The following is a 23,021-nucleotide window of genomic DNA, read 5'->3' on the forward strand; positions in this document are numbered from 1 at the left end:
GGAATTGTTCTGGATGTTTTTTCATTTGTATTTACCTCTTCTTTTATTATGTATTATGTTTTTGTTCACATATATTTACGTATATATATATATATATATTTAGCATTATTTCTATTTTATGTACCGTGGGACTCCCACTTCGACGGGGAATATTCAAGCATGTGAATCTATGAAAGACACCAATACTGGAGAACCACCTGTTTACAGGTAAGTAACAATTGTTCTTGTGCATCACCAAGTAAAGTGTCTTGATTTGTTTTGATCCTATTAAAATCTTAGCTTCCATCAAACGCTAGAATTCCCAAAAATGTGCTTAATTTTTGCTTTCCTAACTTCTGAACGTTTACAGTTCATTTGCAGGTATTTTCATTTTTTTGTGTGTTAAGCAAATTATGTTCTACAGCGTTTCCTTTCACACTCACTGTACCCCAGTAAGATTGTGCCATCATTCACTTTACATTTCATTTCTTGATTGGAAAGTGAGAGGTGCTTGTAAACACCAATCCCTGTGTTTAAAAAACTAAACAGCATTTTGTCAGAAGACATAGTCTGACATTTGACATCTGTCTTTGAAGTGCAGCAGGCTCTAGGGCAGTGGTTCTTAACCTTTTGATTTCTGTGAACCCCCACTTAATAATTTTTGCAACTCAGGAACCCCCACTGAATCGTTAGTAGAATACAGGTACCCCGACTGATGCGTTACCGGAAGCCGGGGATCCTGGTCTGAGCATGTTCAATAATTTGAACCGCTAAACAATACCCAACAAATACAGAAACTGGAATTCATCTAACAAACATAAAAATGATGAAACATAATATTTAATTCACAAATACATATTTAAAAAAAAAAAAATTGATAGGAAGGTTGGAGCTTTTCTAAATTCAATTGAGGCCACTCCTCATTCCCACTATATCGTGTTTAATGCACCTGTACTGCTCTCGAGTCAAGCTGAGGATACTAATTTAATTTTTAGGCTCCAATTACAAATTTCTTCACATTTACAGAATATTTTAACCACATCCATGCTCAGGGCGGCTTCCTGCCGTCATGAGTCACAGTAGGCGTGTGCTCATGACGGCCGAGAGCCGTCCGAACGTTGCCGCTCCGCCCACGCACGGTTAATTCCCCGTCTGTGCGGGAGAATTAATCAGTGGGCGGAGTTCAGACGGCTCCCGGCCGTCATGAGCATACGCCTACTGTGACTCATGAAAGAGGGAGCGCCACGCTCCGCCCCACAGCGGAATTTGCTGCGCGGTGTAGGGGATAAAATGTTCAGTCGTACATTTTGCTTCTTTATTGATATAATCTTTATTACTATGTTGTAATTATTCAATTTTCTAAGGAGTCGTGAACCCCCTAAGCTCTGTGAATCCCCAGCGGTCACCATACCACAAGTTAAGAACCATTGCTTTAGGTCATCTTACCCCTCACAAGAAGGACACTAGACATGCAAATGCATGCTACATCGACTATCCATGCAAAAGATTGTAATGAAATTGTTTTGTCAACTGTTGCTGAAATTGGCTAATAATTTAGCTGCTAGAAAAACATTAGGCGTACAGCTAGAGGAGCAACTCCAAACCTGTGGAAAAATATGTGAAAATATACAGATACAAATTCACATTTGTTGGAGAAAAGGCAATAAGATTTGCCGAAAATACATCAAAACACCATTAATTAATTATTTTTTATTTTGATCTGTGCCACAAATATTACATCAAGCTGCACTCACTCTCTTTATCTTCCACATTACTGAAAGTTTGGAAAACTACATTGCTGTGCCCCTCAGAAACATCTTCTCTCTTCAGCTATTGTGTGAGCGTCTGTCTGTGTGCCTCAGTCTCCCTTACTCCTTTTCCAACCTCCACACAGATCTTTGGGGGACATTATGGTGGCTGCAACCTAGTACATCTTTCCCTAGGTCTGCTTTATATGTTTCTGCACCTAATAGTACACATGTGATATCTACTTTCAGATAGAGATTATGCGAGGCATTTGGTGAACTGGGCTGGGTGGCTTCCTAGCACTGTGCAGGTGTCCACGGCTCAGCCCAGCCTGCAATTCGACTGAGCTGCTATTAAAACCAGTGAGTGCCTGCAGTGTTGCTGCATGCATTGTACGCCTATGCCCATTTGACCACAGTCATTCCTCCTTCCTTAAATAGGTTTAACATTTGGAATTTCATCAGCATTAGAAAATATGCTGTAATTCCAAAATTTAAAGAATCTGCATAAATGTTTAAACTGTCTAGAATCTGCAAGGAACCTAGTTGTCCGTACAAAACACCTATGCTGCATAGTTTGACTCTCCCAACTCATAACCCACATTTATGGCTGTTATTTGGTTCAATAATGTGTGGTTTAATCCAACTCTTCTATGCTCCTTCCTTGTAATTTCATGTTGCTTAGGTCGTTAAACATAGCCTTTAAAAGTCTTATGAAAATCCAAATGTCTTTTTAAAAATAAAATCCTTTTCGGTATGCTTTGAGTCTCAAATACATCATCTTGAATGTTGCTCAAGGTTTTTTCTTTTTCTTCTAGGGCTACAAGCTTTAAAACTGGCAGAGGGTATGGTGGGTCCATTTCAGGTATATATATCTTTTTGTGATTTTGGTGTATTTTGATTCAAAGAATTTCCAATATTTGCTTTTTGTACCTGTCCCTAGGGTTCACCAGAGGAGGGTCTTATCATTAAGGTATAGCTCAGCAAGTAATAATCCTTTGGATTGTTTCTTTCTTTATCGTCTGAAATCTGAAGGAGTGGCAGTATGAAACATAAGGTTAAATGCACCAAGACTGTCCGCTGTAGAGAGAGCATTCTGTAAAATTGTTCAGTGTTCTATTGTACTATTTAGTTCACAAGGCAGATGGTGAAAGAGGTACAATTCTTGTTAAAACTTTTGCTAATAAGAAATCTTTTCTGTTTACTTGTCATCTTTTTCAGCCAAGTTGCAGCCAAAAGGCATAGACCTTGATGCGCCTGGAAACATAAATGGGTTACCGGTGATAGAGGTGGACCTGGATTCATTTGAAGACAAGCCATGGAGGAAGCCTGGTAAGATCTCTGGGATATTGGTTAAAATCATATAGTGAACAGTATCCGTGCCATGTAAATGTTTCTAATCTTCAAACTAGCATAGACATCATACGTTTGTGACAATTTTCTATATAAAAAGAGAATACAGAGTACTGCAATTGTGAGACAATATAATGATTTTTTTTCTTCATTCTGTGGTGTGAACGGCTAAATGGTGGAGTGAAGACCCACAAATCTGGTGAATTCGTTGGCTAGCAGTTTATAGATCTCAGAACAAAGTTCTGATATTGTTTGTGCACAATTTTGTTTTCAGGATTTTGTTGTGATCTTTGATAGTGATTCTCTACACACAGGTTTGAAAATGAACAAACCTGTAACCAGAAGCTGGTGGATGCTTTGAAAGATGGAAAGGAAAATGGGTTCTAATATGCAAGTGGCAGGGAGTTCTGCAGTTGCTCCCATGTGCACTCCCAAACCATTCTGTAATAAATGATGTGCCTCTTCACTGCAGAGTCAGCATTCTCTCTTTGGCATAGGGGCTTGGCATGGTGTAAATGAGGTCACACAATATTCTGGCATAAAATCTACACAATTCAGACATAAAATGGCCTGCCTGGGTGACACTAACCTTTAGAGAGGACATGGAAGATTTCAGAGCTCTCCCAAAGGAGAGTGTGCTCAGAGGGAGATGAGGATTTGCAGGAAGTGAATGACAGAGCAGCAATGTATCTAATATTTTTGCAGGGCGCTCCAATACCATAAGGTATGAGGTTACTTGACCTGTCATTTAGTAAGATAATATCAGAACTGGAAAAGATAACAGTAGGCTCAAAAATTGCAGTGAGCTTAAAAGAAAAATTTAGATAAGCAGGTAAGCATTTGTACATAAGTTGTTAACTGGTAAATCATTACTTAAGAAGACATTATATATGAGTTTCAAGTGTTTTCAGAAGGTAAAGGGCGTGCGATCTATTCAGCATTTGTGAGGTTTAGAGTTCCAGGTGGAAGTAGTGGCACCATTAAAGGACCTTTTAGGCCAGATATTTTGTTCAAGTTTATTTATAAAGTGTATTGTTAATTAAAATCATTGCACTAACAATAAATTCAGGGAGATACAAAACAGTGTCATTGCATAAGTTTCTCATTGATTTTCATTAAAAGAAGCCTCGAGGTAGAAATAAAATGCTACATCTGCTCATTAAAGGGTTAAATACCTGGTAGACTCCTGAGGCACAGCCGGGAGGTTTTTAACTTTAGAACTTTCTGCTTTTACTTGTGTATACTGTGTTTTTAATCCTGCTTACTTGAAAAACGCTGCTACACTTAGGCACTTTATCAGACCTGACCCCCCCGCCCAGCCGAGGTCAGCGCTGACGCGGGAGAGGGATTCCCGGTGCAGGCACAGTTCCCGCCCGCCGTGGAGCCACGCCCCCTGAGCTAAGCCACGCCCCCTTCCAGTATTTAGACGCGCTGAATACGAGCGGAGCCTTAATACCTGGTAGACTCCTGAGGCACAGCCGGGAGGTTTTTAACTTTAGAACTTTCTGCTTTTACTTGTGTATACTGTGTTTTTAATCCTGCTTACTTGAAAAACGCTGCTACACTTAGGCACTTTATCAGACCTGACCCCCCCGCCCAGCCGAGGTCAGCGCTGACGCGGGAGAGGGATTCCCGGTGCAGGCACAGTTCCCGCCCGCCGTGGAGCCACGCCCCCTGAGCTAAGCCACGCCCCCTTCCAGTATTTAGACGCGCTGAATACGAGCGGAGCCTTAATACCTGGTAGACTCCTGAGGCACAGCCGGGAGGTTTTTAACTTTAGAACTTTCTGCTTTTACTTGTGTATACTGTGTTTTTAATCCTGCTTACTTGAAAAACGCTGCTACACTTAGGCACTTTATCAGACCTGACCCCCCCGCCCAGCCGAGGTCAGCGCTGACGCGGGAGAGGGATTCCCGGTGCAGGCACAGTTCCCGCCCGCCGTGGAGCCACGCCCCCTGAGCTAAGCCACGCCCCCTTCCAGTATTTAGACGCGCTGAATACGAGCGGAGCCTTAATACCTGGTAGACTCCTGAGGCACAGCCGGGAGGTTTTTAACTTTAGAACTTTCTGCTTTTACTTGTGTATACTGTGTTTTTAATCCTGCTTACTTGAAAAACGCTGCTACACTTAGGCACTTTATCAGACCTGACCCCCCCGCCCAGCCGAGGTCAGCGCTGACGCGGGAGAGGGATTCCCGGTGCAGGCACAGTTCCCGCCCGCCGTGGAGCCACGCCCCCTGAGCTAAGCCACGCCCCCTTCCAGTATTTAGACGCGCTGAATACGAGCGGAGCCTTAATACCTGGTAGACTCCTGAGGCACAGCCGGGAGGTTTTTAACTTTAGAACTTTCTGCTTTTACTTGTGTATACTGTGTTTTTAATCCTGCTTACTTGAAAAACGCTGCTACACTTAGGCACTTTATCAGACCTGACCCCCCCGCCCAGCCGAGGTCAGCGCTGACGCGGGAGAGGGATTCCCGGTGCAGGCACAGTTCCCGCCCGCCGTGGAGCCACGCCCCCTGAGCTAAGCCACGCCCCCTTCCAGTATTTAGACGCGCTGAATACGAGCGGAGCCTTAATACCTGGTAGACTCCTGAGGCACAGCCGGGAGGTTTTTAACTTTAGAACTTTCTGCTTTTACTTGTGTATACTGTGTTTTTAATCCTGCTTACTTGAAAAACGCTGCTACACTTAGGCACTTTATCAGACCTGACCCCCCCCGCCCAGCCGAGGTCAGCGCTGACGCGGGAGAGGGATTCCCGGTGTAGGACACGCCTCCTTTTCTGAGGCCACTCCCTCCGAAATCCCCATAAACACATGTGCCTCCACCGGACGCGCAGCGGACGGGCGCAGCGGGCGCGCCGTCTGCGCGCCGAAGGCGCGCCTAAGGCAAGCCCGTCTGGGCCCGTCCGGGCCCAGACGGCCCTAGGCCCAGACACCATGCCCGATTCCCAAGGCCGAATATCTTACTCGCAGGACAGGCTCCGTGCTTTGAACCCGAGCAAACACCCCAATTGCTCACATATCCTCAGGGAAGATACCCCATTTCTGGGCTGTACCCTATGCAACCCACCGGAGGATCTGGCACACCAACAAACCCTCCGGCTCGGACTTCTTAACTGCAGGTCCCTAGTTAGACATGCCCACGAAATAAACCTCCTCGTTCAAAATCATCTGCTGGATATATTGTTTCTTACAGAAACATGGCTAACGCCGCACAGCGACTTCGATATAGTCAACGCCGTTCCCCCCGGATACCAAATACGTCTCGCAAATAGACCGGTCGGCAGAGGTGGAGGCCTAGCCATCCTATACAAGGACCATCTCACCTGTAGGATTCACTTTGGCAATATCAAAGACTGTGAGAGCTGCAACTTCACCCTACAAATTTCGCCTACAGTCTCCCTTCCAGGACTGTTAGTGTACCGACCGCCAGGTCCACTTGGGGAATTCCCCAGTTCTCTGATGGATCATGTTACACTAAAGGCATCCACTGCCTCCAACTTCCTTCTCCTTGGAGATCTCAATATCCATTTCCTTGACCCCACGGATCACCCTGCAGCCAACATATTGACAGACCTCTCCTCAGTTGACCTGCATCTTATGAATGCACAAGCTACACACGAAAAAGGCCAGCTTCTGGATCCGATTTTCACGAATCTCAATAACTTTAAAACCGAGACACCCATCTCTTACCCATGGACTGATCACTTTTTGATCCCCATGCACTGGCGTCTCAAATCCACTCCGACGCAAACACCTAAAGCCAGGACCCTTGCGCGCCGCTGGCACAAGCTGGTACCCGAGATATGGGAAGCTAAGCTGAGAGAATCCACCCCCCTCCCCTCTTTGGACCCCAAAACTGCGGATAGAGAATTTAACGACTGGCTTACCCATTCCTTAGACGATCTTATCCCCCAAACGAGCACGCTCAAACATGCCAAGAGGATCAACCCCGCCCCTTGGTACACCCCTGCACTAAATGCCCTACGAAAGGAATGCAAAAAGTCAGAACGGTTATGGAGGAAGGACAAGTCTGCGAATAAAAAAGAATTATTCCAGACAGCCATGAGAACATACAAAATGGCACTCCGCAGAGCCAAAAGCGTCTTCTATGATGAAAAAATAAAAAATTCTTGCTGCTCCGCCAGGGAAACTTTCCTTATTTTTAAAGAGCTCCTTCAGGTCCCTGACCCCCCTGAGAAACATCTGAGCCCCAAAGAAGCGGAGAACAAATGTATCAACCTAGCTTCATTCTTTGATGAAAAAATCAAAAAGATTCTCGCCTCCCTCCCTGCGACCGCTGCCGCTTTTAATGAAGGGGAAAACGGCATCTTCCCCCCGAACCCCCGGAAACCATCCTCCCCTCACCTGCCTTCATTCGGACCGGTTACCAGGGAGGAAGTAGCCACCACACTTGCATCCATCAAGAGTGGCGCCCCTAGCGACCCGGTGCCTATACGGTTCCTAAAAAAAATCATCCATACCATAGTGCCCCCGCTGACCGCACTGATTAATACCTCCTTACTTCAAGGAGAAGTACCGCCGAGCTGGAAAGCGGCGGTCGTTAAGGGTCTCCTCAAGAAACCTTCCCTAGATCCAGCAGATCTATCTAATTATAGACCCATCTCCCTCCTCCCATGGGCGGGCAAGGTCGCGGAGAAACTGGTCAACAAAAAACTGTCTGAGTTCTTGGAAACCAACCATCTGCTCAAGAGCTCTCAAACCGGTTTCAGACCAGGCCAAGGCACTGACACAGCACTCCTGGCAGCAGTGGAGAAGGCCAGAGACATTCTGGACACGGGAGGATCAGTGGCAGTGATCCTCCTAGACTTCAGTGCGGCTTTCGACACTGTTAGCCACCAGGTCCTTATCCAACGCCTGGGGAATGTCGGAGTGAAGGACAAAGCTCTGGAGTGGCTTGCGTCATTTCTCGACCAACGTTCCTTCCAAGTCTGGGAAAGTGACAGCCGCTCTCCTACCATCCCTCTCCGGTGTGGCGTGCCCCAGGGCTCGTCACTTAGCCCCACGTTATTTAACGTGTATATGGCCACACTGGAGGAAGTGGTTACTCCATTTGGAGTAACCATCATCAGTTATGCTGATGATACACAGCTGGTGGTAACGCTTTCCCACCCCAAGCAAGACCCCTCGGACCTCCATGGCTGCCTCTCCAAAATTCATCAGTGGATGAATGACTCTGCCCTAAAGCTCAATGGGTCAAAAACGGAGATCCTACTCCTGGGGCACAGAGAGATCTCCCTTCCCCCAAACACCTGGCCTGCCTGCCTCGGAGAACCACCTTCCCCCAAAGCGGAGGTGAAGAGCCTAGGGGTATGGCTGGAGAAAGATCTCACCTTTAGGACACAGGCAAAGAAGACGGCCGGCGTTTGCTTCGGCCTTCTCAGGTCATGCAGGAAAGTCCTCCCCCTGCTACCTTTTAACTCCCGGAAACTGTTGATCCAGGGCCTGATTGTGTCCAGGTTGGACTACTGTAATGCCATTTACTTGGGAGCCCCGGAAGCAACCTTTTACACTCTGCAGAAAATTCAGAACGCTGCTGCCCGGATGCTCACGGGCACCCCAGCCAGAACATCCGCGAAACCCGCCTTGATGAAGCTGCACTGGCTGCCGGTCAGGGAGAGGGTGGTGTTCAAGGCTCTCTGCCTGGCCCACAAAACGCTTCACGAAGAAGGTCCTCCAATCCTCAAAAACTGCATCACCCCCTATAGACCGGCCAGAGCGCTCAGATCGGACCACGAAAACCTCTTAGTGGTACCGAGAGTGAAGAAAGCCCGGGCAGGAGGACGCCGATTCTCGGTGCACACAGCCAAGCAGTGGAATGCGCTGCCTCTGAAACTTAGAACGGAACCCAACCATCTCCGTTTCAGAAAATCACTCAAAACCCTTCTCTTTCCCAAACCCTCCTAATCTCCTGTTCTGTGCCCCTGTCTGACTACTAGGTATAGCGCTGAGATACTCCCGGGTGATTACGCGCTCTATAAAAACCTTAAATAAATAAATAAATAAGGGTAAGCTTAGCAGTGCAATTGTGCAAATTTATCAAAGTGGCAGTTAATTAAAATCAAAGGGCTCGGCCGCGGAAGTCTTGGCCAGACACAGTTCGATTTCCAGCTTCCTTCGTTGGGGGCCTGGCGTAGAGGGTAGTGAGCAAATGTTCAATGATGTGTCAAGGCTGTGCAAAATGCAGCAAGAAAGCCATAATCATCTGTCTGTCTGTACAAAGAGGGTTAGAGTCATCAACCTTTTCGTTACTCGTTATTTCATCGGATTTGAGTGCGTTTTTTCCAAACCTACGCTTGACTCTCACCCGGTATTTCGCCAGGTTATAGTTCAGCTCTGCGTCCATTGGTATGAAACAGGTTTAACCCCCTACTGTTAAACATTGGTTTTAGTATGAATTTGCGATCCTCCAGGGTGGAGATGTACAGGCATATTATGTGAACATAGTTTCGGGGCTCTGTCCGCATAGCCAGCACAACTCACTTCCCTCTGTGCGTTGCCATGATAGGAGAGAGGGAATGCACCCCACTCAATAGTTCAGAAACCTCCCTGTGCTGTGAACGCTGAACCCAGAGTCAAGATATGGTTGGGGTTTCAGCGTGGTGTACCTGGCCATTGTCATTCAGGTGTAGCGTCGCTTGTTGAACTTTTCCTTGTTTATCAGTGGTTAGACTCTCTGTAGTTTTAAATTGGGAGTTGCTGGTCTGAGTGTCCCAGAGAGGCCAATGACTATAGCTGGCGAATGGACTGTTGTGCAAATTTCCTGCCATAGATGGTAGTTTACGGTCTGCATGAAGACTTTTTTTTGTTGTTTTAAACATCATTTGATAAACATCCCTTGCCTAGCCAGGGTTTGTTTTGTTAGCCAATATTCGGGACTCATCTGAGAAGGTGATGTGTGATAGGCCGATGGAATAGTGACGGGAAGGTTTTGATAGAGATCTTGTCTAGGAGGAGGCCATCTCTTACCCTTTGTGCCTTACTACTGTATGCTAAAGTTGGCACCAATTTTGTCTGGCTTCCTTGTAGAAGTGGTGTAAGCGATGGTTCGGCAATCTGCTCTGAGTCGGTGAAATGCCATCTGTAAAGAGTTAGCTTTCAAAAGCATGCATGCTTGTGTTGTGATATTTACATTCAGTGGTTGATTTTTGCTGTTTCCAGGTTTCCAGCTGAGACTCAACCTTGTGAGTCATCTCCTTGTCCCCCAAGCCTCGAGGACCTAGGTTCAGGACTGCTGATGCTCCTGTGACGCCACTCCTTTCTGCCCCTTTTTATGCTTAATTTTTTTGTTTACTTTTGCTTGTGGGATTGCTATTGGGCTAATACTAAATATTTGTCCTTAGGGTTGGGTTGTAGGTGACCATCCTGCTCTTGCCATTTTTTCATGCTTCCCACCGTTCCTGATTCCTGCCCTCCTACTAACCACTCCCACCTCTCACGACTACAAATGGGGGGCACTATGCGACCCCAATGAGCAGCCTCAGACCTCCTGGTCAATTCACTGCTGTCCTGCCCTGCCACTCAGCCTAGTGAGTCAGCTACTTGCCCTAAGCCCTGAGGATGTAGATTTGGTCCCAGGGGACCGCAGACACTCCCGACCCACCACTCCTTTCTGCCTCCTTTTTATAATTAATTGTGTTTAATTTTGCTTGTGGGATTGCTATTGGGCTAATACTAGGGTTGGGTTGGGGTTGCTGGTCACTGTCCCGCTCTCGCCTTTTTTTCCCGCCAGTCCCCGCCCTCCCGCCTCCCTGCTAACCCCTCCCATCGCCAACGACTACAAATGGAGGCAGCTGCACGCAGCTGGAGCACAGAAGGCCCGTCAAAGGCAAGCCCATCTGCTCCCGTCTGCAACTGGACTGCGCCCAGCACCAGGACCACTGGCCCTCCCGTTACCCACTGATACTGCCAAGGAACCCCTTGATCTGGAACCCCAGACACTCCAACCACAACTGCTTCACCTCCTCACCATGATCAGCCAAAGGACCTTTCACCTGCCGACACTGCCTTTTCTCCTGCAACACATCCTACGAAGGACTCAGCACCACTCCCACCCAGAAGATCACAAACAACCTGGAACCGCTCCAATGCATCCTGCTCAACACCCGCTCCCTCTGCAAGCACGCAAGGGAAATATAGACACCATTCCCTCCCTCTCAACTGATGTCGCCTTCTTCACCAAAACGTGGTTCAACCCCTCTTCCAACCCTGACATGACCATCACCCCGCCTGACGGCTACAAGATGATGCACCCTCACCAATGATGGCTTGGCACTTCTTATGGAACACATCAACTACCAACTGCTGACAGATGCAACGATCACGATAAGAGGCCCCCTCGCCTACAGACCCCATGGGACCGACCTACTCCATCTCCAACCTCATCGCCCCCTGGACCATCGACTCCCACCAGTATGTTCTACTCGTGACCTCAACTTCCAAATCAACAGCGTCAACTCCACTACCCTCCTGGAGAACCTGAGCAACATTGGCCTCACTCAACTGGTCTCTGAACCCACGCACAAGGCTGGACACACACTCAATACCATTTTCACTTACAGCCACAAAATCAAATTCAGCCACATCACAGAACTCACCTGGACTAACCACGCCATTGTACACTTCACCATCTCCGATTTTCAGCACAGCATCAAAAAGCGTCACACCTCTTCCCACTGCAGTTGTAGCAAGCTCACCAGAACTCAGTGGACACAGGCCCTCACCACCACCCAACCCAGAAGTCTCACAAGACCTTGACTAGGCCGTCCAACACTTCTCCACCTGGATCACCGACTGCGCCAACAGTCGTCCCGCTGAAACCAACTAACGCAACAAAAGTTTCAAAACATACCAGCTGGTACACCCCAGAGCTCATGACCACCAGCACAACTGCTACCACCTGGAGAAGCGTTAGCACATCAAAAAGAACCCCGCAATTAGAGCCACTCACAAAACAGCCTTCAGCAACGAACACCACAAGATGTAGCAAGCCACAAAACCAGCCATCTCTGCCCGAATCCACACCGCTGCCAAACACACTAAGGAACTCTTCAAAATAGGCAAGGAATTCTTCAACCCAGCAGCCACAGAGAACACCATCCACCCCTCCCATGGACTCTGCAGCACCCTCTCAGACTACTTCCATAGCAAGATTGCCACCATCTACAACAACTTAGAACCCGCAACCCACCACTTTCAACATCAACGACCTGAACCATCCAGCGAATATCAACCAAATAATCACCACCTAGTCTCCTCTCACCACCAAAACCACCATAGCCACCATGTCTTCCTTCCACTCCGGGAAGCCCAACAACCCCTGCCACTACCACATCTTCAACCTCAGACAGACCCAATCAGCTCTGAACTCAACAGCATCCTCAACACCCCCCATCCCCACAGCAACCTTCCCGAACAAATGGAAACATGCAGAAGTCAGACCCCCCCTTAAGAGACCCTCCGCCAACCACAACAATCTCAAAAACTACCAACCGATCTCCGTTCTCCCCTACCTGGCCAAAGTATTTGAGAAAGCCATCAACCAACAACTCACTGAATTTCTGGATCATAACCACCTATTGGATACCTCACAATCCGGATTCTGGGCCGACCACACACTAAGACCGCACTGATTGCTTCCACAGATAACATCAGAACTATCATCAACCGCATAGAATCTGTGGCCCTGATCCTCCTCGACCTCTGCGACATTCAACACAGTCTCCCAGTACACCCTCATCAACCGACTCCACATCGACATACAGCAAGACGCCCTCAAGTGGATCGCCTCTTTCCTCACAAGATGCGCAAGTATTCGACTGCCTCCCTTTACCTCCGCACTCTAGAACATCATTTGCAGCTTACCCCAAAGATAATCACTCCGCCTCAACTTATTCAACACCTATATGACTCCCCCTTGCAGTGGTTGTCAGATTCCATGGCCTCAACATAATCTCCTATGCAGATGACACTTAACTTATCCTCTCTCTCAGCAAGGACCCCACCAACGCCAAAAGAAACATATCCAACGCCGTGACCAATGTAGCCAACTGGAAGGGAGACAACTGTCTCAGACTAAATTCCGACAAGACAGAAGTACTGATCTTCGGGAACAACACCTCCACATAGGATAACAGCTGGTAGCCAGCTGATCTTGGACCAACTCCATCACCAACGGACCATGTACGCAACCTGGGAATCATCCTCGACAACCAACTAACCATGAAACAACAAGTCAACGCAGTCGCCGCCTCCTGCTTCCATACTCTTCACATGTTCTGCAGAATCTTCAAATGGATCCCTATTGACACCAGAAAGGCCATCCCCAGGCCCTCATCACCAGCCGCCTCGACTATGGCAATGCCCTCTACGTCTGCATCCCCACCCTGTTCCTCAAAAAAGACTACAGACCATACAGAACACGGGAGCCAGACTCATCCTGGACCTTTCCAAATGATCACACATCACAAAAACCTCCACTGGCTTCCCATCTAGAGGAGGTGCCAGTTCAAGATCCTCACGCAAGCCTAAAAAGTCCTCCACAACCAAGGACCATCCTACATCAACCATCAACTGAAATTCTATCAACCCTCCAGGCACCTGGGTTCCGCCTCACTCGCCAACATGCCCCGCATCTATCGCAACCGCAGCGGGGTTGCTTCTTCTAAATCGCCGCCAAGACCTCGAACTACCTGCCTCTCCATGTTCCGAACATCATCCTCGCCAGCAGACTTCAGGAAGAGACTCCAGACCTGGCTCTTCGACGTGGACACAACACCCTTGATGCCCAGGTACCCCTAGTGGTGATAGAGTTGCACTCTACAAATGTTACTTGATTGTGTCTGGTATAAGGTTGGCTGTAGTAATACCGTTGAAGACTGGATCCATGACCTTTGCACAAAACTCTAAGTTTTCTGTAAGGAACACTGTAGGGATGCCATTGGGTACCTGGTACACCTTCTCGACAACCCTTTGCGATCTGTTTTTAAATAATCTGTGTCCAGCTTCAAGGGACTATTCATGTTATGTTTGTTAGCAGTGTCTAAGATTGAATTGAATCTTGCCTGATTCTTTGAGCGAATACCTTTTGGTACAGATTGCTTGGAACGCCTGAAAAGGGTGATCCAGGACCAGGAAACTAGTATCCTGGGACATGTTTCGGGGTATCACCCCTCATCAGCCAGGCTAGCTTCAATACAGTGACATAGTGAGCACAGGACCCACCTCTGGGCATACCCTTCCCACTACATGATTCGTTGATGCATTCTAAACCGATTTCTGACACATTGATACCACATGTTATCTAACAAACTAGCATGAATAGTATTGGACACATTAGCATGTACAAACACTTCTCTTTGCAGGTGTGTGACATAATGATTGGAGCTTAAGCGTGCATTACTATAGAAATGCAGCAGTAGCATAGAAAGACATAAAAAGAAAAATTGAAGAAAAATACATAACTTTCTTCGTGTAGAATTGAAAATTTGCACCAAAGCAGAGATGTTGGAGAGGGTCTTCACAGTTGCAATCATCTTCCCCCCTCTTTTCCCTTTTACATCAAAGGCGGTGCTTGGCGTGAAGTTGGGTGCATACGGATGTCTGATAGGTGGATCCATGGCTTCCTGCCATTGATTTTGACTGCTGTGGGATCCTTACAAATAATGGTCGGCTGAACCTTGGATCCTTCCATTTACGAATATAGTTATGAATGTAAACTTGTTGGGCAGTCATTTCAGGGTGGCCCTACTAGGTATCCGTGAGTTCCTTTCTCCGGAACACCTGTTTAAGGAAGAACTTAGCAGTCTGTTAGCTCAGACAAATATGCTGTACTGTGAGCCTCTGTGGTACTTCAGTTACAAAGGCATTTTTGGCACTTGTATCTAGGATGTTAAGAACTACAAGTGCAAATCTTTCAGATTCATGAACAAAAAGGTGAAAATTGTTAGTATAGTCAGTTAGACCCCAAGTGGGAGATTCGCAGAGACCTTCACAAAATGCAAGAAAGCTGGTTACATCATCCGATGTCCTCAACAGTAACTCAGGTGTGTTCTTGCAGGTAAGAGTCAACAGTACTTTTTGTCAGTAGGAGAAATTTGGGACCAGATAAATTGTTTTCATGCACCCCTAAGTCCAATTTTATCCGCCCTTTCAACGAGAGGTCACCATACACGATTATTGATTGGTTACATTCAAAACATCACTGTATACATTCATCATTCATACTACTGCTTTTTCATGCCTTTACTTTTAGTGATGTTCATGATGTTTCTCATAGGCCCACTTGGGATATGCCATTTAACTGTTGTGTGTAGGGAACTAATTCTGTATTATTTAGTTCAATTTCATTATTTCCTACTTGTCCCTGTGTTAAAAGCATTTGTTATGTACGAGAAACAGCACACAATCAGGAAGAGTACCCATGCCAGTACTGCTATAATTAATAACTTTCCCTGCAATGTCCTTTTGAACCCTTTCTTAGTGGCCAGGATGTCCACTGGTCCAGGTCAGGGTGGCAAGAGGGGTGGGTGGATCAATCAACGCATATTTATCCTTCCTGACCATTACTAATCCAATGGCTCCTCTAGAAGCTACCTCATTATCGGTTGGACAAGTGCAACGGGTTTTGTACAATTTGGAACAAACTCCTCTCTTCTAGTGGTATCAAAGTTACATTTAGTTATCTGTATTAAGATCTTCTCTATTCCAGATGTATCAGAGTCTCACTCAGAATCACCCTCCAAATAGTTGGCTATAGCCTTGCCAATACTGTTCAATAATTCTTCCTCCGTTTTAGGGTATTAATTCTTCTAGCCCCCAATCCTGAAGGGTGCAGTTACGTTGATGTTTGTTGTCCAGAAACCTAAAGGTAATGTACAGTCAATACCTAGGTTTTCGAGGACTACTCCCATTAACTTGTTATTAGATGGTGCTGGTATTGGTGCTCTGCTGGGGTAGTGCCTTAAGAGAGGGCGACAACCTGATCATTATAAAGATGGATAATTAATTTGGGGATTTGCTGTGATTGATTACTTGTTGACTGTTGAGACATTTGTCTAGCTCAGTCAATTTTTACAGTTATTTTGTCTAAATCAAAACCGAGGTACCTTTACCAGACTCAAAGATATTGTAGTGTAGTTCCTATATTCCCAATAGGCTCTGCGAATAACATAAACAATAGTTTAGACGTAGGACTGAGGTCGACTAAGTCTCTATTGAATATGTTAGACTTAATTGTGTGTGCCAGCTAGCTCGGAGGTCACTAGAAACTTTCTCGAATACACAAGAAGGGATTAGTTTCTGACAACCATATAACATGACAACTGTGTTCCCCCTGAAATAAGGAATATATCTCCAGAGTAGCGGAAACAATAGATGGCTATTTCACTCAGTCAATCGTGCATGCTTCGTTTCACCAGAAGTGCAGAGAAATAGAGAGACGGGTGTTTTCAATAAAAAGGTTATTTATTGAGCAGTCTACTTTCTCATGCAAGAGAAGTTAATTGGTACAATTGTTATACTTGCTATGAAGTAAAGTGCGTACAGTAAAACGAGTATTATGAAATAATACTGTAAAAGCATTTATATGGTTTCTAAGCCATATGATACTTAAAATAGATAAAACACATACAATGATAAATAATGACTAAAAGTACTCAACTGGTGCATCTAAAATACGCCTACCCCGGTGTACCTAACCTAAGTCTAGTACAAGGAAAGAAGTAAGTGAGGTGTAGCTTGAGTTAAATAGTTTCTGCCAAGAATCTATCCAAGAATTCTCTTAAGGGTCTAATCAGCTCCGTACCTTGGTTATAGAATAATGGAGGTCTAGTATCTCTCTCTATCTCAGGACTCGATCTCCCAGTAACCCGCAAGGGTAGCAGGGAAACACTGGAGCTGGATTTCTCGGCAGGAGGAAAGACAGCGTCTCCCTCAGTGCGTCAGCAGGGAGGATCGGCTTCCTTCGGCACTCGCATACAGCAGGACGTCGGGCAAGTAGTTAGTCGATCTGCTCCAAAACCACTGTGTGTTTTGCTAGGGCAGATCTGGGCATATTTATACCTGGAAGGTGCCCAGTTTGACGTAAGGGTGGACATAATAACGTCACTAAGAACTCGAAGTTCTTTACACACTCCAGGAGTTCTGGGACAAATCAATACTGAAGCAGGGGGATTTCCCGGTCTGCTGAAGGCTGGTTGTCTTTAAGAACTTGTTGTACTCTGGGAGCTATGGGGAAGTAGCCGTGCCGTATTTGGACTGCATTGGCTGTGTCTTAATATGGTTATGATTTGTTTGCCTATATAAGGATATGATAAGTTATATCTATTTAAGGGCATGAATCGGGAAATTTACACTAGAGCCCTAGATACGTTACAACAATATCACATATCTTTTCAAAAGTTCCTCTTCAGTCCTTAAGGGGCTCTGATACCTGTGCTGATGTGTCCCTTATTTTGGTGTATACCCCTTTGGACAGTGGTATTCTCTTCAGATGAGATGCGTATATCTGGTCCTGATGGTTAGTGCATGTAATGTCTGTCTGTGTGGTGTGCAGGGTTTCCTCTGGCCCCTTCTACCTTAAAAAAGACACATCCAAAAAGTATTTTGTGTAGTGTTGTCAGCAGTGTTTTATTTTGGCACATTAAATTTGGGGCCTTACTTTTATCATTTCTTTTTTAACTAATATCATGGTCACTGTTAAGGTTTTCTCAGGAACCCTTAAATTTGAATAGAGAAATTTCTCTGGGGTTTGCATCAGTATTTTTCTCCATTAATGGATCTTCCACCTCCTGGTGCCAAATTTTCTGTATAATTTTCTCTTTCTCTACAACCCTTCTGGCAAGTTTTTGGACTGTGATGTTCTTTGGCAGTGCAACATTCTGCTTGACATTAATCCTTACTGTGTGGATTTGCATTTTACCTACTTTACTTTAGTGTTTGATCCTTACGCTTTCATAGATAGTATATGTGGTGGTAGTCTGTAATCCTGATTTGACAATACCCATTAAATCAAGTTCAAGTTTAAAATTTGTATAGCGCACTACTCACCCAGAGGGTCTCAAGGCACAATTATATTAGTCATCTGAGCGATGGTTGCCACTACAGCCCCCTCCGTTGCTCCCTTCTTTGCTAGTTGTTGCTGCATTACCTTGGTTGCTGCTTTCTCCGTTACCTCTTGCTTGTTTCTCTATTTTCTTGTTTCGCTTTACAGCATTTTAGAATGTGCGCCTTTATCTCTGTCCAAGGTTTGGCTTCTAATGCCACTATGTTATCAAGATGATACTGCACATCAGAGGGTAAACCCATTTTTACTACATTAGAAAACAACACAGTATTTCCTCCTGTTACTTCCCAACCTTGACCTTCTTCTTGAATCCATTACTCTTTCATCCTACTGAGAAATTGAGTGGGGTCCTCATTTGGCTGCATTGACGGAGCCATGAGAGACCCAATGTTTGGCTTATCAGGATACATTGTCCTCAGCTGATCCAGACTACTATCCGGACTGAGTTAAAGGGAGACCCCTCTCACTTTGGTACACTAAGGGTGACATTCCTCACTCCAGCCTAACAGAAGAGTGTCTGTCTCATCTCCTGTAAGGGAACTAAGCGAACTTTATGGCCCCTATTGCCAGGGTAACACCTGCAGTTTGTTTTTCAAAGGCCCTAATCCATTTTCCTGCTCCCTCTGTAAGCAGTGATTAAAGCTTTCTGAGGTTTTGCGTATCAGTTTCTGGTATGGAATATATGCCTTATGTGTCAGGCATCAGGTCCACAGGTATAAAGTGATGTTAGGGATTATGCTGTCCGGCATACTTTTGCCATATGTGCAGCCTCCGTCGCATATAGGGATAATCCCTGTCTGCATCTCCTCATCATAGAGAATACAATCTTCCGCATTTTCCATGTCATGTGGATCAAAGGACTCTTCTCTCACATGGGCTTATCTGCGAGGCTAAACCTTTAGTCCACCCCTGCCTAATTGCCTATATAGGGTACTACATTATACCACCTATTTTCTCCTTGGCCAACTATCTCATCGGGAGTTAGATCATTGCCATGTGGAGCTGATTGAACACTCAACTGTGGTATTGGTCTGTCACTTTGCATCAATTCCCCTGTAACCTCACAAAATCATTTTCTGGGATATGTCTCGCCATGCGTTCCTTGAAATTGTAACCTCTAGAGCTCTGTTGCTCGAGGTTTCCTAATATTAGAGAAAGGGCCCTGCTCTCCTTCTGTAGGTGTCTTCATAAACATATTAGAATGGCTGGGCGACAACATTGACCTATCCCTTTGACCAAAATTGATGAAGAGCCTTTCTCGGGTGCTAGTGTTGTAAGTGGGTCGTCTAGCCTCCTGATATTGAAGCATTTCACCCGTCATCTGCGTACCTATATACTGATTCTATTCTGTCTGCCATCTTCTCAAAATTTCCCTGAAATCGTTCTGATACATTATCATGATGTGATTCTCTCTCTGCGTCTCTCTCTCTCTCTATAATGCTTTCTGTCTCCTTTTGCCAAGGTGGTGAATCATCCTCCGTCTTTTAAAAATCCTCATCTTTTTCTCATGGTACAGCCCTATCTACATAATAATTCCACCTTGCATCATCTGCAACTCTTCATTGTGGGTTAGACACCCGCTTTTGACTACCCTTCCTGTTATGTCTCTTTTTTTTCTAACAAATGTGACGTTGATGAGATATGTGACCAATCGTCATCATCTCCTGGACCCCCCACTTCGTCTCCAACCTCCTGGGGAGAGACATGATCTAAATGTAAAGTGAACTGTGCTTCCAATTTTCCTGGGAACTGAGAATCACCTGCATTTGTTTGTTGTTTGGGAGCACTTGTGTATTTTGGCCTTGACATCTGTAAGGCAACAATAGATAGTATCTTTGGAGGGGTCACAACCTCTGCGTTCTCAGATGCCACTGCCTGTAACTGCGCTAATTGATAAATACTGGGTACCTTCAGAGAGTTACCTTTGGGGTCATATGGGAGCGAGCAAGCGGAAAAGGTACACGTTGTATCAATATTTAAGGAGTTTTTAGGCTTTTCACAAAAGACTCGCCAGCAGGCTAAAGGTGGCTTCTCGCTTCCTTAACTTAACTCCTGTATATTTACTTTTAAGGTACGTGATAGTGTGTTCTAAGATTTTATTGTCAAATGTCCCTTTCTTTGGCCAGGAATGCATATATTTTTGGGTAGTCATAAACCACTCTTTACAATATTTCTGTAACTTTTTCTGATCAACAGGAAAAGTATTTGTCATATGTTCAAGGGGAGTCTCCATAGTCACCATATTTCTAGCAACTTTTTATAATAGCATATATATTTGTAAAGTGCACTTTCACCCAATAGTATCTTGGCTAGGCCTGGGCGGACTTCACAGAGTTTCCGCGAAGTGACAAAAAACTCTGCCGCACTGCACAGAGTTCCGCCGGGCGTTAGGGTCATTCAGTTCGCTGTGATTTTCAGCACTGGGCGATTGCCCTGCGCTGAAAAATCATCGCGAACAGCACCATGCGTAGCTCAAGAGGGCGCTACTTTCTTTCTGCTGCTCAGGTAGATTTTCTACCCGATTGTCAGCTTTCTCAATGTGAACGGAAGGTTTTTGAACGCAAGTGGTCGACAGCATACGCGACCACTTGCATTGAGAAATCCGACTGCAGTGTTGAAAGATTGCGCAGGGAGTTTATTTTTCTCCCTCATTCACTAGATATTGATGAGCGCGGGGAGGTTTATTTCTCACGCTCGCCAACTTGACATTGTGGAGCGTGAGCGAGAAAAAAAACTGAGCTCTGAGGAGTGCGGAAAATTCCAATAGCGGAGCAGAGTTCACCGTCCAGGCTTATTCTTGGTGCTGAACTACAGATGTTTGTTACCCAACTCCGTGGTACTCATTTAATCAACCTCAGAATGATGAAAGGCTTATTGGACCTACCGGGATTTTAACCTGCAACCACGAGGTCAAACACAGGCCCCTACAGAGGACGCAGTAGTCCACTAAGCCACCAGACCCAGCATTTTTTCTAGTCACTTGATGTTTTACCTGTTGAAAACTTCCTTTCCTAAAGTTTTACATTATCCCTCACAAAATAGGAAATCTGTCAGTCCGGATGACATTATCCCAGCTAGGATAATACCTGCTCTGAAAGAGCAGCTCTCTTCTATTTTTGAGCAACTTGTGAATCTTTCATTTAGTTCCGGCCACGTCCCTAAAGAATGGAAAAGAGCCCTCGTCAGACCCATTAGGAAAAACCGCCATTCCTTGGTCCGAATTGGCTAATCTAAGGCCAATCTCATTGCTACCCTTTATTGGGAAAATAACTGAAAAGCATGTAAATTTTCATCTATCCAAGTATATTGAATTGGCTGACGTCCTTGACTATTCTCAGTCTGGGTTTAGGCCGAGGCATAGCACGGAGTCCACTTTGATATCTGTGACTGACGATTTGCACATGTACCAAGACAAGGGCTTTTCAGTGATCCTGATTTTGTTAGATCTATCAGCGGCGTTCGACACCGTGTCATACTCCATCTTGACAGAACGGTTGTCGAACGCCGGGATCAAAAATAAAGCCCTTGCCTGGCTAAAGAGCTTTCTATCCGGCCGCACCCAGAGTGTCACCATGGGTGGGTATCGGTCAGCGCAGCTAGAGATTTCCAAAGGGGTGCCACAGGGCTCTTGTTTGAGCCCCACTCTTTTCAACATCTATGTGGCACCCCTGGAAGGAGTGATGCGTAAGTATGGCTTCATCCCCGTGTCATATGCTGATGACACGCAGCTCCTCTTCCCGTTCAAAACTCTCTCTGCTGAAGTGAAGAGCTCCTTTTCAGCCGGTATGAAGGCAGTGGCACAATGGATGTCGGCCAACTGCCTTCAATGCAACGTCAGTAAAACTGAGGTTATGTTGTTTGGAGAAGCTAAACTGCTTTGGTCCCCGGATTGGTGGCCCAGCGACTTGGGAGTTGTTCCTGAACCCAAGTCGATTGTAAAGAATCTAGGGGTCCGTCTGGATCAAGACCTGACACTCAAGCAACATGTTAACTATATCTCAGGTTTATGCTTTCATACCATCAGCCTACTGCGCAAGGTCTTTCCTCTTCTGCCTGATTCGGTGAGGAGAACCTTAGTTCAGGCACTTGTTCTAAGCAGGATTGATTATTGCAATGGTCTACTGCTTTCTGCCAATGAAGGGGTGTTGGCCAAACTTCAAGTCATCCAGAATACTGTGGCTCGTTTGGTCCTTTATGCCCCTCCCAGAACTGCTTCCAAACCCCTTCTTGACCAACTTCATTGGCTTTCAGTCCGGCAGAGAACGCAATTTAAAACATGTTGCCTGATTCATAAGTGCTTAAATGGACAAGGGCCTGCCTATTTGGAAAATAAATTTGTTCCATACACCCCCACTCGATCTCTTAGGTCCAGTAATAATCTTCTTTTGCTGGTGCCACGGGCCAAGAAAGCCAGACACGGGAGCAAGGCACTTTCCATAGCAGGACCTACTCTATGGAACAAACTCCCCCTGTCACTTAAACAATGCACAGACCATTTAAAATTTCGGAAACAATTAAAAACCTTACTGTTCAAAAATGAAATTTAGCTCCCACCCCCATCTATCTCCTGGTGTTCTTCAGGCGTCAAAGCGCAGAGATACTCCACTGTGAGTTGATTCCAGCGCTATACAAACCTATAAATAAAATAAATAAATAAATAAAATATTTCTTAGTTACACGTTCAGCATCAGCACATTATAAAACAACATTACTCTGTGGCCACATTTCTATAAACATGTACATACACACATTCATCAAGAACATATATCTTTTCTTAAATATGAACACCTTAAACGTATTTCTAAAATCAGTGACATTTTTTTTACTCTAAACTACATACTATGTCGGTAGTCATTGG

The 23,021-nt window shown here is 45.6% G+C and overlaps 1 protein-coding gene across 3 annotated transcripts in view; it reads left to right on the forward strand.

Moving 5' to 3' along the window:
• The window catches only part of LOC147718469 (uncharacterized), a 264,056-nt gene that overhangs the window by 125,412 nt on the left and 115,623 nt on the right, over nt 1-23,021 (forward strand). For all 3 annotated transcript variants that reach the window (XM_086918391.1, XM_086918389.1, XM_086918390.1), the window contains exons 5-6: nt 2,543-2,589; nt 2,946-3,056. In XM_086918391.1, the coding sequence (XP_086774517.1) occupies nt 2,543-2,589; nt 2,946-3,056 (158 nt within the window). The remainder of the gene's footprint in view (nt 1-2,542; nt 2,590-2,945; nt 3,057-23,021) is intronic.

This window comes from Lissotriton vulgaris, chromosome 4_1 (genome assembly GCF_964263255.1).
Source record: "Lissotriton vulgaris chromosome 4_1, aLisVul1.2, whole genome shotgun sequence".
Taxonomy (NCBI): domain Eukaryota; kingdom Metazoa; phylum Chordata; class Amphibia; order Caudata; family Salamandridae; genus Lissotriton; species Lissotriton vulgaris.